At 39.0% G+C, this 17,249-nt stretch overlaps 1 protein-coding gene across 7 annotated transcripts in view; it reads right to left on the bottom strand.

Annotated features, from left to right (window-relative positions):
- The window catches only part of tbc1d16 (TBC1 domain family, member 16), a 98,162-nt gene that overhangs the window by 46,689 nt on the left and 34,224 nt on the right, over positions 1-17,249 (bottom strand). For all 7 annotated transcript variants that reach the window (XM_052032925.1, XM_052032927.1, XM_052032924.1 and 4 more), the window contains one exon: positions 9,685-10,324. In XM_052032925.1, the coding sequence (XP_051888885.1) occupies positions 9,685-10,324 (640 nt within the window). The remainder of the gene's footprint in view (positions 1-9,684; positions 10,325-17,249) is intronic.

The following is a 17,249-nucleotide window of genomic DNA, read 5'->3' as shown; positions in this document are numbered from 1 at the left end:
ATCATGGTCAAACATGATTAAAAAACAAACTAAACTAGGAAAGTAAGAAGACGCGATTATTAGAGTAACTGGCTTGAATGACATTATACCTCAACAATACATAGGTGCAGTATTAATAGGCCATTAACACTGCTCCTCAGATGAATATAGTAGTTCACCTCCTTCAGTGATGGGTGTAGCAGCTTCATTTAGAAAGTCCTTTTACAAAGTTATTAACAGTTTGCAGCTTAAAATAGATCAAAACCTCCAAAAACCAGTGGAACAAGCACTCAATAATAAACTTTTCTAACAAAAAATATGTTCAACCAGAAGAGATGTTAATTACTGCTTCTTGTTATTAAAACTTCCAAATTTACATGTTGAATTTAGAATTAGAGGTTACACCCAAAATTCATACTCCACACTCCAAAGCATTTCACACAATATGTTATCCAGCTGGGAATCAGATATGCAGCAAGTTTCAGTACTCTCATGTCTGAACATCACCAAAAGTTGGCCTTAATATATTTTCGCAATGTAGAAGAACCTATAATTTGCATCATTAACAAGTTTATTGAAAGATGCTGCAAAGCAAATGAAGAATAATGAATATGGGCATTCCCCCCAACACCTCCAAAGTTACCTAAAAATTAGTAAAAAAAAGTCAAAGACAATGGAAAATGCACTTTAAAACCACTGCCGAAATTGCTCACTGTGCAAATCATGTGTTAAGTTCATTACCTTGACGTAGTCATTAATGAAGAGTACAGACTAGCAGTTGTATTCCTAGAGGCAAATCACATATTTGGGCTTCTTCATAGCTTTTCTCATTGGACTGGAACTTTGAGAAATTTTGGGAATTCAGTGCGGCATTTTTCCCTGTCCCAAGTGCCAAAGAGCTTGCAAATTCCCTTGCAAACTCTGCAGTTGAGAGCTCACTGTCTGTTCTTCATCAGCAATTTCCTGATTGTTCTAACACTGGAGTCATACAGCATGGAAACAGGACCCTCAGCCCAACTCATCCATGCCAACTGTGCTGCCCAGTGAGCTAGTCCCATCTGCTCGTGTTTGGCTCATAGCCCTCTAAATCTCCCCTATCCATGTACTTATCTAGATGGCTTATAAATGTTGCTCATGTACCTGCCTCAACCACTATTTCTGGCAGCTCATTCCAAATACCACCATCCTTTGTGTGAGGAAACTGCCCCTGATGTCCCTTTTAAATCTCTCACCTCAGATCTTAAACTTATGCCCTATTGTTTTGAGGACACCTTTCCTGGGAAAATGTACTTTCACCCTGTCTATACCCCTCATGATCTTATATACCTCTATCAGATCACCCCTCAATCTCCTACATTCCAGGGAATAAAGTCCTAGTCGATGCAACCTCTCCTTGTAACTCAGGCCCCCAAGTCCAGGCACAAGTCCAGGACCAAACAAGCCCTTGTAAATCTTTTCTGCACTCTTTCTAGCTTAATAATATCTTTCTTATAACAGCGTCACAGGTAGACAGGGTTGTAAAGGCGGCTTTTGGCATCCTGGCATTCATAAATCAAAGTATTGAGTATAGGAGTTGGGATGTTATGGCGAGGTTGTATAAGACATTGGTGAGGCCAAATTTGGAGTATTGTGTGCAGTTCTGATCACCTAACTATAGGAAGGATATTTGTAAGATTGAAAGAGTGCAGAGAAGATTCACTAGAATGTTGCTGGGTCTTCAGGAGTTGAGTTACAGGGAAAGATTGAACAGGTTAGGACTTTATTCCTTGGAGCGTAGAAGAATGGGGAGATTTGATAGAGGTTTACAAAATTATGAGGGGTATAGACAGAGTAAATGCGAGTAGGCTCTTTCCACCTAGATTAGGAGAGATAAGTATGAGAGGACATGGCTTTAGGGCGAAAGGGGAAAGGTTTAGGGGGAACTTCTTCACTCAGAGAGTGGTGGGAGTGTGGAACAAACTGCCATCTGACGTGGTAAATGCAGGCTCACTCTTAAGTTTTAAGAATAACTTGGATAGATACATGGATGGGAGAGGTCTGGACTGGGTGCAGGTCAATAGGACTAGTGGAATAAAGTTACGGCACAGATAGAAGGGCCAAGCCGAATGGCCTGTTTTCTGTGCTGTAGTGTTCTATGGTTCTATGGGTGACCAAAACCATACACAATACTCTAAGTATGGCCTCACCAATGCCTTATATAACTGCAACATAATTCTGAACTTCTATACTCAAGGCCAGCACCTTCTTCGCCACCCTATCTACCTGTGACAGCACTTTCAGCAAACTATGCACTTGTACTCCTAGGTCCCTCTGTTCTGTAACACTCCCTAGGGCCCTACCATTCACTGTACAAGTCCTACGCTGGTTTGATGTCCTGAAATGCAATACCTTACATTAATCTGGATTGAAAGCCATTTGCCAATCCTCAGCCCACATACCTAGCTGATCAAGATCCCCTGTAATTTTTCATAACCTTCTACACTGTCTTCAAAACCACTATTTTAGTATCATGGATTTGTCATGAAATTCCTTATATTAATGGGAGCTAGATTTCTAATCTGAAAAGGTGCAGTGATCACATTTGGCACAAATCAAATCTAAAAACACCAGAGTTGCCCAAGTGCAACCTTCTGAAAACTGGTTACAATTCCCCAGGACTAAGTACTAGACCTGACACAGGAACAGTGAATCCATTCATTTCAATGGAGGATAATGACCGCCAACCAGGTAAAAATATTAAGCAATTTATACTTTTTCTTAAAAGTTAGTTGAGTCAAATGTTTATAAGCAGTAGATTAAAATAAAAAGCAAAATATTGTTTCATTGATTTTTTAACAAATAGTTTTTGAATGTTTATTAATATTTCTGAATATCAAGGGAGGGTTTTACAGCAAATGTTAAGCTGGGGTGCGGTTTAAACACCTTTTTATCCCCAGCTGTGATGTGGATGGGCTTGTTCTAGTCCACTCACTTGGCAATTATGCATGCAAGGCCTCACTGTGGTCATTAAGCTGGTACAATAGTAAACTGAGAATGGAGTACCCACAGAAGTTAATGCTTAACATGCATGACAGTATTGAGCATGAGTGGTTTAATATTTCATGGTATTCATTAATGACTGGATACCATATATATTCGATTAGTTTAATTATGGGTAGTGTAGGGATGATTATTCAGTGAAATGAAAGAATCATAGCAAGTATATGGGTTACCATAGAAAACAGATGTTTCTGACTTACGGAGAAATCAGCTTACATAACCCAGGACTTTCTGTATCGTACTGCAACATTGGCTCATAGACAATCCCACATGCCTAGTTCCTGATCTTGACCGGTCATGAGTGAAAGATACAGAATGGAATTAACAGGGCATTACACAAAAAGCTTCTTTTCATGGAGCTCTAACAGGCCAAGTACAGAATAAGGCACAGTCACTCAGGAACACTGTGTGCCTAGTCTTTATTGGAATAGATAACTTAGGTCCAGGTGAGAAAGGGGGAAAGGATGAAAGAAAGAACAAGAATTCTCAAACTATAGTTCAGTAACAGTCAACCATCAGGAAATCATATGACCAACGCCTATGTCACCTAGACAAAAAGGTATTTCCCTCTATATCAATTTTCAGAACCATATTCGTTGTTTAAATTAATATAACCAATTTTGCAGAAGGACGTACACTGATCTTAACTGTGCCTTAGACTATTTTACGCAAGCTTATCATTGTAAAGTCACAATTTGAGACTGAAAACTTCGTCACTAGCATTCTGCCTTAGGGTGATGCAATAATAGCAAAGGCATGTCATCTAACAAATCATTCTTTCAAATGTGATGAGAGAACCCATAATAGTTCATTCATGAAGGGGTAGAACCATGCAGCAGAGGAGTTTCCTCAGTGGATCTCTCTTGACACCATGGGAATATACCTTCAAATATGCTGTTGACAAGTAATCAAATATATGCTTTGTAAGCTTCTGGTGGAAAAAGAAACTTGAATATATCTTTCATTTATTCATTTTACTGCCCATCATTTACTATCATTTACTGCCCATTCCTAATTGCCCAATGTGGCAGTAGCAAGCAGTCTTCTTGAACTGCTGCAGTCCTTCTGGCAAAGGTACCCTCACAATCCTGTTTGACCAAGCAACAATAAAGGAATGGAGGTATACTTCCAAGTCAGGATGGCGTGAAACATGAAGGGAAACATGCAGGTGGCAGTGTTCTCATACCCCTGAAACCTTTACCCTTCTTGGCGGTACAGATTGTAGGTTTAGGTGCTGAATGAGTAACTGGCTGAGTAACATTTTGAGAAAGTACACCCTAGAATCAATATGCACTACAGTGGATGAGACCAATCAATTGGGCTGCTTGGTCTTGATTGGTGTCAGCTTCTTAAGTGCTGTTGGAGGTACACTCATCTAGGCAGGTGTAGATATTCCTTCACATTCCTGAGTTATGTCTGGCAGACGCTGGGAAGACTCAACGTTATCAGAAGGCAATTTGTTTGCCACAGGGTATCCAGCCTCTGATATGCTCTTGTAGCTATTAATAGTGGCTGGTCCATTTGAGTTTCTGATAAGTAGCGACACCCAGGACTGTCACAGTGGATGACTTGGTGATGGTGATTCCATTGAATGTCAAGGGTAGGAATTCAACACTATCTGTTGGCAATCACATACTTATTACAGGACCATTTGGCCTACTGATTCCATGTCAGGTCAGGCAGAGAAATCCCATCAGTCCAGTTCCCCTTGTTTTGTTTCTCTGCAGCTTTGCAACTTATTCTCCCTTGCATGCTCACCAACTTCCCCTTCTGATTTTTTTTGTCAATTAACAGCACCGAGGGGCAACTTACATTTGCCAATTAATCTATCAGCACATCTTTGAGATATTGGAGAAAACCAGAGCAACCAGGAAAAAATCTAAAATCATGAGAATATGCAAACTTCACACAGAATCGACCCTGGGGTCCCTGGAGCTGTGGAACTATATTAGACAAAGAGGTTGTCCAGGCACTACACTTTATGGAGTGAATGTTGCCTGCTATTTGGCAGCCTGTGCCTGAACGCTTTCTGGATCTTGCTGTGTACAGTGGTAGGCTGATTCATTTGTTGAAGAGATGCGAATAGAATTGAACATTGCACAATGATTAGTGAACAACCCCACCTCTGACCTTGTAAAGGGAGGAAGGTCATTGATGAAGTAGCTAAACTTGTTGGGACTATGGCATTGCCCTTTAGAATTCCATCAGTAATGTACTGATTCTGGGATAATTACCAACAGTAACCAAAACCATCTTCCTTTGTGTGACACCAGTTCACCCATTCAAGTGTTGCCCCTCCGCCCCCCCCCCTATCCATGGCTGTGATGAATTCTGAAGCCAAGTGGTCCAGGCAAAACTTACACTGGGCATTAAGATGCAGGTCATCCATCATTTGGGTAATGATTGAGAGAAGATTACTTGGGAGGAAATTAGCTACTTTTTGTGAACAAGACATACCTGGACAATTTTTCACATTGTTGGGTAAATGCCGATGTTGTTACTGTACTGGAACAGCTTGGTTACAAACACAGCTAGTTCTGGAACACAGGTCTTCAGTACTACAGCTGGGATGCTATCTGGTCCTGTGCCCTCTGCAATTTTCAAATACTCTCAGTCGTTTCTTGATATCACATGCAACAGATCAAACTGGCCAAAAACTGGCTTCTGTAACAGTGGGATCATCCACTTGTCACTTCTGGCCCAACATGGTTGTGACTGCTTCAACTTCATTTTTAGCACTCACATGCTGTCATCACTGAGGATGGGGAGGTTCTTGGACCCTCCTCTTCCCATTAGCCATTTAACTATACACCACCATTCATCTAAGTGTGGCAGTACTGTGGAGCTTTGATCTTATCTGTGGGTTGTGAAATCACTCATTCGTCTGTTGCTATCTAGCACACAAGTCATTCTGTATTAGAGTTTCACCAGGTTGGCACTAATAAAGCTGATGCTGTTCCTGACATGCCCATCTGCACTCCACGTTGAACACGTTTGAACTCCTGCTTGATGGTAATGGTAGAGTTAATGATGTCAGGCCATGAAGTTACAGATTGTGGTGATATATATTTCTGCTGCTGCTGATGGGTCACAGCATCTCACGGATGCCCAGTTTTGAGTCGTCAGATCTGCTGCTTAAAACAGAGCCTAGATACAAAAGAAGTGATTCTGTGTTAACGTGACATGCAGCTATCCACGAAAGCTAAGTTTGGTAAACCAACAAACAATATTCACACCTCAGCTGTGATGAAACTGATGTACCATTATCATGCCAATACTTTCTCCTCAAACTGCTTTCTTTGATGATTATGGAACATTTGTTCAGCAATTACACATTTCCACTGTTGTGGAGAGGCTTTTTTTTTCCTCATCCTTTTCAACTTGGCTGAAACCTGTGACAAGGTTGGCCACACCAACCTTCTTCAATTCCCCTTCACCATCATTCAGCTGGTTAGAATCACATCTGGCTGATTCCATTCTAATCTAGCAATGACTGAAATGACTTGTCTTCCTAATCCTACAGTATTTCCAATGGTATCCCCGGTCTACTCCAATTTCTCATAGGCAGGGTACCCTCTGTAACATCACTTGAAAATACAGCACCAGTTTTCAGATGGATGCAAATGACATCATAAGATACCATCTCCCTTAAGTCAATACTGTCTCCAACTTGTTGTCTTATCTGACAAGCTTTCTAAACAAGCAACTATTTTCTCCAAATATTGGGAAGACCAAAGACATTGCTCTTGATCTCTACACCCAATGTGCTACTAGCCAACAACTCCAATGTTCTGCATGGCATTTGTTCAAAACTGGATCAAACTATTTGCAACTTTGGAATCATACTTGACATTGAGGTGAGCTTTGGACATCCAATTCAAGCCAACACCAAGACAATCTATCTTCACCTCTGCTCCTGACTCAGCTGACCTGCTCCAATGAAAAAAACTCCATTTTGTCTGTTGACTTTCTTTGACCTTTCAACTTCACTCCTGGACAGTCTTTCTATCCTCCATAAACTTAAAGACATCCAAAATCCTGCTGCCAACTCCTGATGTGAAGCAACCTGAGCTTGCTGAAATGCAATGGCTTTCCATTAAGACTTGATTTTAAAATTCTCATCATTGTTTTCAAATCTACCAATTTCCGTTAACTCATGCAATCTTATAACACTCATGTCTAAAATCATCCAGCTCTGGCCCTTTCATAACCCCAGAATTTAATCACCTCTTCACTGGCAGCTACACAAGTTGCTGTTTGTATAATAGTAATTTTCCTTGCTGTCTCACATTTTAAAATACTTTTACTCTGTTAATTATTCTGAAGCATCATACAAAATTTCACGGCATAATGAACAATGTCTCTAATCATATTTTCCTTCCTATTTCTTAAGAAATACCTTTGTTTATCTTCTATGTCAACCAATCATAGGGTGAAGTGATGAAATAGTTTTCGTACCACCTGACAGACAAATTCCTCATTAAAACCAGTCAGATATTCAAACATTTGATATAGCTTGGTTATTCAGGATCAGTAATGTGATGAAGCTTTAATTAGTAGAAAATGAACTTATTTGAAAATGGATCACCACACTTTCCTCTGATGTGGGTGTTCAGGATATGGGATCTTATTCTGAACACAATATTTAGAATTTCAGTATTTTGTGGTTGATTAAAGATGATCCTCATTTGTTAATGCAATAACAAACACATACTTAAGAGTTTTATTTACAGTTTTGTTTTGGATTCTCAACCATTTTCACATGTTTTAACAGCTCTTTTGTGTCACAAACAATTTGGAACTAATATCGTCAATGACAGATTTTGACTTTCAAAATTCAGCCTACGACTCTGTTGCTAACTGTTACATGCAGTCAGTTCCAGACTTCATAAAACACATGGCCTTAAGGAAATCATCCCAAAGATGGCATCAGCCATATGTAACATTTTCACTCAGTAACAACAACAATAACGAGAGGCACTCGCATAGCCTCACATAACAGAATATCCCAAAGTTTGCTGCAGGATTATCCCAAGGAAAATTTGGCAACATGCCAGCTTTGGAACTGAAAGTTCAGTCAAAAAAGTAATTTTAGGGGAGCAATTTAAAAAGGTACAGAGAAAAGTGGAGCAACCTATGTGAGGAATTCCCAAGTTTAGGCCTCTAAAGGCACTGTTGTCCTTGGTGAAGTTAAAAGAGTGTGTAAGGTAAGAGATGGCAGAGTTCAGGAGCATAGGGTTAGTAAAAAGCTGTAGGGGAGGATGAATTACTGAAATAGGACAGTGCAAAGCCATGGAGAGATCTGGGAACCAAAGCAAGTCTGAGAACAGGTACTATGGGTATACATGGTTTCCTAACTAACAGCATGCTAACTGCAAAGTTTATGACAGGGTCAAGTTTATATGGATTGAGATATTGTGGACTGGTAAGGGGAGCACAAGAATACACAAAAAGGAATTTACAAAGAATGGATAAGAGTTCCTGCTATAGAAGGATTGAGCAGGGCAGAAACAGGTTATGAAGTGGAGCCTATAAATGGACTTGGTAACAGAATAGAAATGGGACTCCAAACTCAGCTCAGGACCAAGTTGATTGTTGAAGCTATGTATAATCTGGTTTACCTTGAGCCAACAACACACATAGAGGCTGGGGAATGGAATATGTGGTGGTTTGGAAATATATTGACCTCAGTTCTGCTAATGTTTAACTTAAGGAAATTTTAAGAATATAAGAAACAGATCACTTGCCAAGTATACTTAAGACAAAAATCAATAGATTTTAGATGTTAAGGGAATTAAGGGAATTTTGGTTAGCGATGGAAGGTGGTGTTGAAGTGAACTATCAGTCATGATCTCATTAAATGGTGGAGTAAGCCTGAGGAGCTGAAAGGCCCACTCCTGCTTTTATTTCTTATATTCTAAAAATAATTGACCATATGGCCCCTAAAGCCTTCCTTGGCATTCAGCTAAGATCCTTTGATGATCCTTTGCCTTGTCCACTTTGCTGTCTAATTCCCATTTCCTCCCATTCCTATAATATCCCCATGTTCTATGATTCTCCCAGTCCATCAACTGTGATACCCTTAAATTATATCTCTTCCAAGACTGGATATGGGAAAATCAGTGTCACAACACTGTAGCATTAAAGGGACTAAAAGGTTTAGTCAAGATAGTGCCAAGTAGTTTCAGCAAACATGTGGAATTTGAAACTGTCATGGAGGGGCAGCAGGTAGGTAAGAAATGGGAGGCAGCCAAGGATAGCTGGTTTCCAGCAAAATGTTTTCAGTCAAAAGCACAGATGTGAGCAACCATTTTCTTCACATTCCTTCTGCTTGTAAACCTCAATCTAATGACCCAACCCTACAATTTCCTGTTTTTTTCCCAAGCTTGCTACTCCTCCTTAATCTTCAGCTAAGGCAATGTTTGAACCATCAGATCATGTCTTTCAGAAATAACACTGTTATGCCACTTTATATAATCCTTTTTACTTATTATGTATGATGCTGTGCCCCAATTCACCCACGTGCCATCCATCAGATAGACCAAAAGTATGCTTAGTTTTTTAGCAACAAGAATGATGTTTTTGATATTATTTCTTGAGACAAAATGCTGAATAAAATATTTAACACTGTAACAATAATATTACTGATATTCCTGGTGACAGTACCTGCTTTCAGCATCAAGAAACACAGATCTGCTACTTTCTGCCATTGGGTCACCAATTGGAGAGAGACATAATGGAGAGGAGAAAGAATCAGAATCCGACCCAACCATACTATCTCTGCTGACATCATCGGTAGTTAAATCATATGTTGCCTCATGTTGTTCTTGTTCCATTTTATTATTAGCCTCATCATGATACTCTGTTGGAACGTCAAGATCTTTTTGGTCATTGGAGCAGATTAATGATGAAGCAATTTCTGAAGTATTTTCCGAATCATTGTGAGCTTTCAGCAATGCTCCATGAGTGATATGCAAACTGAGGGAATGCTGGGATTCATTCTGCTGCGCCTCTGGTGAACCGACATACATGGAATTAGTCACGCTCTGTGATATGGTTATTAACTCATCATCCTCTGGTGAAGTCAAAACTTGTTTTTGTGCTATATTGTTCGGAGGTTGGTGCACAACACTTGCACGTGCATGTCGACATCTCCTACGGTGTATTTTTCGTACTGGAGAACTTTCAGGGGTGATGTACCTTAAAGCCTCTTCATCTTGTCGTTGGATACGGGTATTTGGGATCCAGGTGATAATAAGAGTAGTTCCCAGTAATTCATCTTTTTCCAAATGTATGCATAAGTATCCTGGATATAAAGGTGGGGGACAGGAGGAAGAAAAACCAAGGAAAATACTTTAAATGAAATGCAAAAACATGAACTATTGATCTGCAATAAAACCTTCCCAAATATACTAACAAACCTAATTCAGTTCAACATTTGTCTTATCAAACAAGGGAAGATGAAGTCATATACAATCATTAATATTAATAGCTGTATCTGAAGTTAAATAAAGAAAAGCAGATGCATGTTTTTGTAAGATTTAATACTGTGTTCTGCACAAGATATGATCTTCCCACATCTCCCCCCCCCCCCCCCATGATACAAAAAAATTACACAGATTATGCAACACAGGATTGGGCCATACCATTGGTTATTTTCCACAAATTTTCATCTTCGCTTATCAGCTAATCATCTATTCCTATCTCTGTCATATACTTAATTAGCTTCTCCATAAATGTATTTCAGTTATTCAACTCAGCTGTTCCTTCTTGTAACAAGCTCATATGTCTGACCATTTTCTGGGTAGAAAAGCTATTCCCAAAATCCCAATTGGATTTATTAATGACCATTTTATATTTATATTCCCTAATTCTGCTCTCTCTCACAAGTGGAAAAAGCTTCTTTATATCTACCATGTTAAATTGCCCACAATTTTAATGATCATAACATTCCAACCCCTGGAATCATCCCCGTAAACCCTGATTTACCCTCTCCAGCAACTCCACATCCTTCCTAATAGTATGGATTTATATCAACATGGAATAGCATTATAATCAAGATTTGATTTTGTTTTAGTTTTAACTGATAAAAAAAAAGGCCTACTTGGAAAAAAATTTTTTTATAATTACACTGATAAAGCTCAATGCTGACAGCAAATGGCAATCATGCAGTCTTTACATTTTGCTTTCAGAATACTTAAAAGTTATTTTCAAACTGCACATACTGACTGAGAAACTACAGATGCTTAAAATCTGAAATAAAACAGAACATTTTAAATTTAAATTTTCCATTCAATTGCAAGTACAGACTACTGACCAATCTCTTTTGCCTTTGATGCATTGGTTTGTAGCAGGATGGTCATGAAAAAAAATAGAGGAGCTGTGATTATATGAAAGAAAAATCAATACTTTGCCTCAACTGCTCAGTCTAAAGAGCTTTGCTCCAGTGTTTGTGACATCCAGCATAAATTTTGTGAGGAGTCTCTAGAAATTAACCAAGCAGCTAACAACTTTAGCAAAAGTAAACCATCAAAACCTTGAGACGGATGGGATCACTTTCAGTGCTAAACCTGTTTTCTGGCAGATTGCAAAACAGCTCATTACAACTCCAGTCTATGTTTGAATAAAGCTCCAGAAAGAATGACAAAATCCTCTACCTCTTTAAAAGTTGCAGATTTACAGCTTGGCTAACAAGTAGCATTAGTCCTGTACTATTCCCCTAAAATCAGTCATTTGTTGATTGCAAATAATAGAAAAACTGTGTAGCTGGAAGAATGAACGGCTGGATATATCACATCAGTGCATGACTTGGTTGTTAAATTGATGTAGTACAACTACAGACTGTACAAGGCTAGACATGTAATTGCAAGTCAACCAATTTTGCCTAACACTAATAAAAACCGAAAAAAAAATCCCAGACTGAACATAAACTAAAAATCTGAATAACAGTTCATTCCTTCTATAGCATTGTCTACAATTTTTCAAAGCATGATGTAAATAAATTTGTGCCACTGGAGCCATTTTGGAAATGGGATGGTGGGGGGGTGGGTGTGCAGGAAAGAGTTCAGCTGATAATAATATCCAAAAAGGGAGTTATTCAAAACAACAAACAATGCAATGGTGTACAGTGACATTTGAGAAGATGTCTCCATTTTGTTTAATGAACCATGCAAACACTGAGCTTTTGCCAATTCTTCTGTGCCAAACTCCACTATAAGAAAAAGAAGTGTCTTTGTATATTGTCTTTCATTAATTTTATCTCTTAAATAGCTCATAAATGTGCCCACACTGACCAGAAAACATTAAATCCAAAACTAGTTATTTTTGGACGAAATGTTTACAAAGGATTTTTATTACTTTTACTAGCTAAGCAAGTGAAAACACTTTTGAAGAAATGTCACTATTGCAACATAGGAAATACAGGAGCACAAAATAAGCTTCCTCCGATGATAAAGTGCTGATAATCAGTTTATGTTAAGTTCAGTGAGGGAAAGATATTAGACAAGACACCAGAGATAATTCCACTGCTATTCAAAGTACAGACAGGCCCCAGGTTACAACTAGGGCTCCGTTCCTGAGAACTGTTCATGACCCAAACTGTCCGTAAGTCAGAAATGAACAAAAACAGTGCATCGGAGAGAATCACAGGAATGGCTGTGATGGGAGAGTAAGCAGCTGTGGAAAGAGCAGCCGCCAAATGGCCTCACTCACAGGGTGCCTACGAGTCGGGCATTTGTAACTGGGGAGGACCTGTAGTATCACATACTCTATTACGTCTTTTGACGAAGAGTAGAAAGGTGCTCATCCTTGAAATTGCACCTCTGTCAATGCACACTCCTTCAGTATTACACAGAAGTCTTCAGCCCAGAGTTTTGTGCATAAACCTCCAGATCAGCTTTTGAGCCAGAAGTGAGATGGCTGTGAAAAGATCTGTAGCTGACATTTATTAATTATAAGATTACATGAAATCCTATTTAGGCTAAAAGAAAGGCATGTTAGAGTATTTTATAAATTGATTATGTTTTATAACTAACTTGTCAGCAAGGAAATATTGATAATCTTATTTAAGAACATCAACAGCCTGATGAAATATGTAGAAAATGATTCACTATTATGTTCAGCCTGTTCAAAGGAGATGGCAGTGCCAACTTGAAATTGATGCTTATCCTCTTAAAATCCATCCTGGTTTCTGTTTCTCAATCTGTCAAAACTTTTACATATTATTCCAGAATTTGAATTTATCAAGCACTTCCAATGAAGAAAAATTAAAACCCTCTGTGCATTGAGATATTCCTATCTCCTTAATTGTTCTTAAACATGTCTGCATTCACCATAGAAGTGCATAGAATTATTTCTTTAGTGAAGGGTCAAAAGGATTTTCATTACTTCTGTTTGCTTAGCAAGTAGGTTATTCAAAAACAAAGTATGTTAAGTTTTAAAAGTACCCAGGGCATTGTTAGTCTGCAACTTGCTGAGTGCAGCTCGGTACCTGGACTCACTGATAAGATGCGAACTATCCCACAATTGCCTTATCATGTTTATTGGGAAGACTTACTAGTCTTAGTATCTCCCGAATACATTCCCTGTGATATTAGAAGTAATTGTCATTTTAAATTATTCTTCATTTATGAAACAGCTGGTTAGGTCAGAGTCCTTACAGTTGCTTTCTTTCAAACAGTCTTGTACTGCAAATTTCCAAACCCCAAATCTTGTTTCAAAACAAGCCAGCAGTTAGTTCATTGAAACAATCTCTTAAGGGATGGCAGCATTAAAGGAATAATCATTGCTTACAGACCAATGTACACAAGTTATATCCCTTCTTTAAAAATGAAAGGTAGAAAAATATGAAACAAAACCGTCTCTACATGCTGTGCTTGAGCACAAGGTCCTCAAGATTCTTGGGGTGACAGAATACCCTTTCCAAATCGGTCTTAACTGATTGTAATTCTCCAAGTGCTTGCTGTTGAACCATGGCATTCTCACCTTGCAAAATCTGGGATGCATCCGGCTCCAAGTCTATTGCAATCAAACTAAACACTTGGTAGGTTTCCCCTGTGGTAGTTTTCTGATAATGGGATTCCCTCCTTCATCATGACTTTGATCTGGGGTATGATACATACTGAGTCACCACAGTTGGTGCTGGCTTCACCTTCACTGTTTTCTCCAATTCACAGTAGTGGTAGGTCTTTGGTATCTGTGATAGTAGTGTGCCTATTGTCATTTAACCATTTGGCAACTGTCCTTCTACACCCTTTTGCACTTCTGGTGCTAGCACCTGTGGAATTACCCTTCCATACTCCAAATGGTTAAAAAGAATAAAACTGATCAAGGTAAAAACCACAGCTCATTAACATTGTGGGATCCACTTGAAAGACAGTTTACACAAGGAAAGCGATACTGATAAATCTGGCCCCACTAATATATCAAAGTCAAAACTTTTCACAGAAACTAACAGCCTTGGTCCATATAACGAGATAACATGAAAAACATAGTACAGATAGTATATCCAGTAATCAATATGTAAGGGGAGTGAGCAAGGCCTGGACAGCCAATCAGGAACTGATCATGCATCTGACCACTGGTCTGCAGCAGTGAAAAAACAGAAGGCACAAACACTGGCACTGCAGTTGAAGTTGTCGTTAATCTAAACAGTTGACTTGAGAAAGTAGGCTTGGCCCAGACTGACTATCTGAGAAATGCCTGAATGTGGCAACTAAGTTGGGGACCCTAAAGTAGAATAATTAAAATGATTTGAAAGTAGAATAGCAACTTGTAATCATGGTAAGAGTAATGATAGTATTTATACAAGATATAGTACACCTTAATAAACCTTTTTGTAGAAGGGATTCTAAATGTCCATCTTGTAAATTGCAATGTTAAACATTTTTAAGAGACAGAGGTGTTGTCAGACTTGCTCCCTATAGCATGTGTTGTTGAGAGTACAACTCTAGTTCACCTACTCATATATGTCTAAGCATAGGACTGCTCATCGTCCCTTGATTGTGGGGTGTTAAGGAAGGCTATGTTGCTCAAGAAAGACCGTGATTGTGATGATTTTGCCTCCTTCAGTAGTTTCTTAACCAACTTCACAGCATTCTATACTTTACCAGTACATTCTGGTGATCAAATCACCAGTCCTTTGAAAATCTCACCACATTGTCTGTTCTGAACTGAGGCCCATTACCTGTGATCAGCACATCAGGGATGCTTATCTGGAAAACAATCCCTTGGGCTTGCAACTAATTGTCAATAGACAAGTGTTCTCTCATACATCTGTCTCCAAGAATTTGATTAAATGCATTTTCCCATGCGTAAAAGATATGGTCCAACACCTGCTCAGGTTCTGCTGGGATAATGAAGTGAATCATTTCCTTTGGATGATATTTTTCTAAAAATCTGAACACGTTCCCTTATCGCCTGTCTCATTCCTGGCCAATAGATAATTTGCACTGCTCTGCAGAGGTAACCATTTACACACACATGACAAATTAATGTGTTTTATCATGTAATTCCTTCACAACTTTGGAAGAATCAAATCATAATCAATCTCTCACATGGAAATATTATCTGAGAACAGGTTCAGTCTCACACTGTGGCTCTTCCCATCCTTTCTGAACCACTTGCTTCAGCTGCTGCACTGTTGTCTTCTCATCATTCACCTGCATCAATAACTAAGAGAATGGAATAGGTCTCACTGCATTGATCACCTTTAGCTTAGAATCTTCAGCATCTTGTGTCCTTGAGATAGGCTTATTTATATGTGTCAAGTACATGCATTCCAATTCCTGGACAGTACTGAAGCTTTATGTTGTCTATCTGCATCTTCACAAGCATTCTCTGGAATCTCTTTAGTGTCTTATGGAGGATGGGTTTAACAGGAATGAGCTTATGGCTTATAGTTCTCCCATATATACAAGTAAACTTCTCCTATCAGAAGATCACCACAAGTAGCTCCTTCTCAATTTGTACATAATGTGTCTGTCAGAGCTGCGTCTGTATTTGCTATTGTCTAACCCCCATGTGATGTTGTTGCTCCAAAACCCTTTTCTAAATCAGCTGCTTGTAATGTCAGCCCCTTCTTAAAGGCTCTGCTGTGACCAATTACTCATGGGCATCCAACCAACACCATCCCACATCTTTCTAGTATGTGCATGGTGCATAATGACAGATGCTGGAATATGAGGAGCTGCGGAGGAAAACTTTAGACTGTGAGAAGATAATAGATGGTCTGATCAATTGGGCAGAAAATCGTCTAATGAAATTTAATCCTGAGGTAATACATTTAGAGGTGCAACATGACAAAGGAAAACAAATATACAAACGGGAGAATGCTGTATGATGCGGAGGAAGAGGGGCTTGGGAGTGTATATGCACAGATCCTTAAGGGTAGGTCAGATGGATAGTTGAAGGTATACAGGTGTTTTCTTTAATAACTGAAGCTAAAAAAGGTTATGCTATAAGTGTATATAAAACTTGTTAGACCACAACTTGAGTACTGTCATTACATCAGAGGATGGATGTGACTGATCTAAAGAGGGTGCACAGGAGATGTACAAAATCTAGGACAGCAGAAGTGTCACAATCAGGCAAGACTGAATATAAAATAAAATATGAAAGCTAGGGCTGTTTTCTTTAGAACAGAAAGCTTGAGGGTAGACTAAAATATACAAAATTAGGAGGGGTTTCGATAAAACAAAAAGGACATATTTCCTTTAGCAGAGGGATCAAAACCAGGATGCAGAGATTTAAAGTCATTGGTAGAAGGATTGGAGGGGAGAGGAGGAAAACTGTATTCACTCAGAGGGTGATAGGGGTTTGAAACATATTGCCTGAAACAGTGGCATAGGCAGAAACCCTCCTCGGATTTAATCAGTACTTGGATGTACTTGAAGAACCAAAACCAGTTACGCTACTATCCTGCTGCTGTAGATATGATTAGCCAGGAGGGCTCTTTTTCAATCAGCATCAACACAACAGAGTAAATGGCCTCCTTTTGTGTCATGAAATGATCTGTGATTCCATAATTTGTCACTTTGCTCCATTAGTGGACTCCATGATACTGGGAAATCTGCTTCTCCGATCACATGCCAACCAGACCTGGCATGGAAACAGTAATCCCATTCCTTTGAACAGGAATTACTGGCCTCAAAAGGTCAGATGTGAAAAGTTAATTAGGTTTTATTTTTAGAATTTGTATTCAAAAAACTAAGATAGTTTGAAAATGTTTCTAA

Source organism: Pristis pectinata, chromosome 18 (assembly GCF_009764475.1).
Source record: "Pristis pectinata isolate sPriPec2 chromosome 18, sPriPec2.1.pri, whole genome shotgun sequence".
Classification (NCBI taxonomy): Eukaryota; Metazoa; Chordata; class Chondrichthyes; order Rhinopristiformes; family Pristidae; genus Pristis; species Pristis pectinata.
The sequence above is the reverse complement of the archived record's forward strand: the minus strand, read 5'-3'. Positions and strand labels throughout refer to the sequence as shown.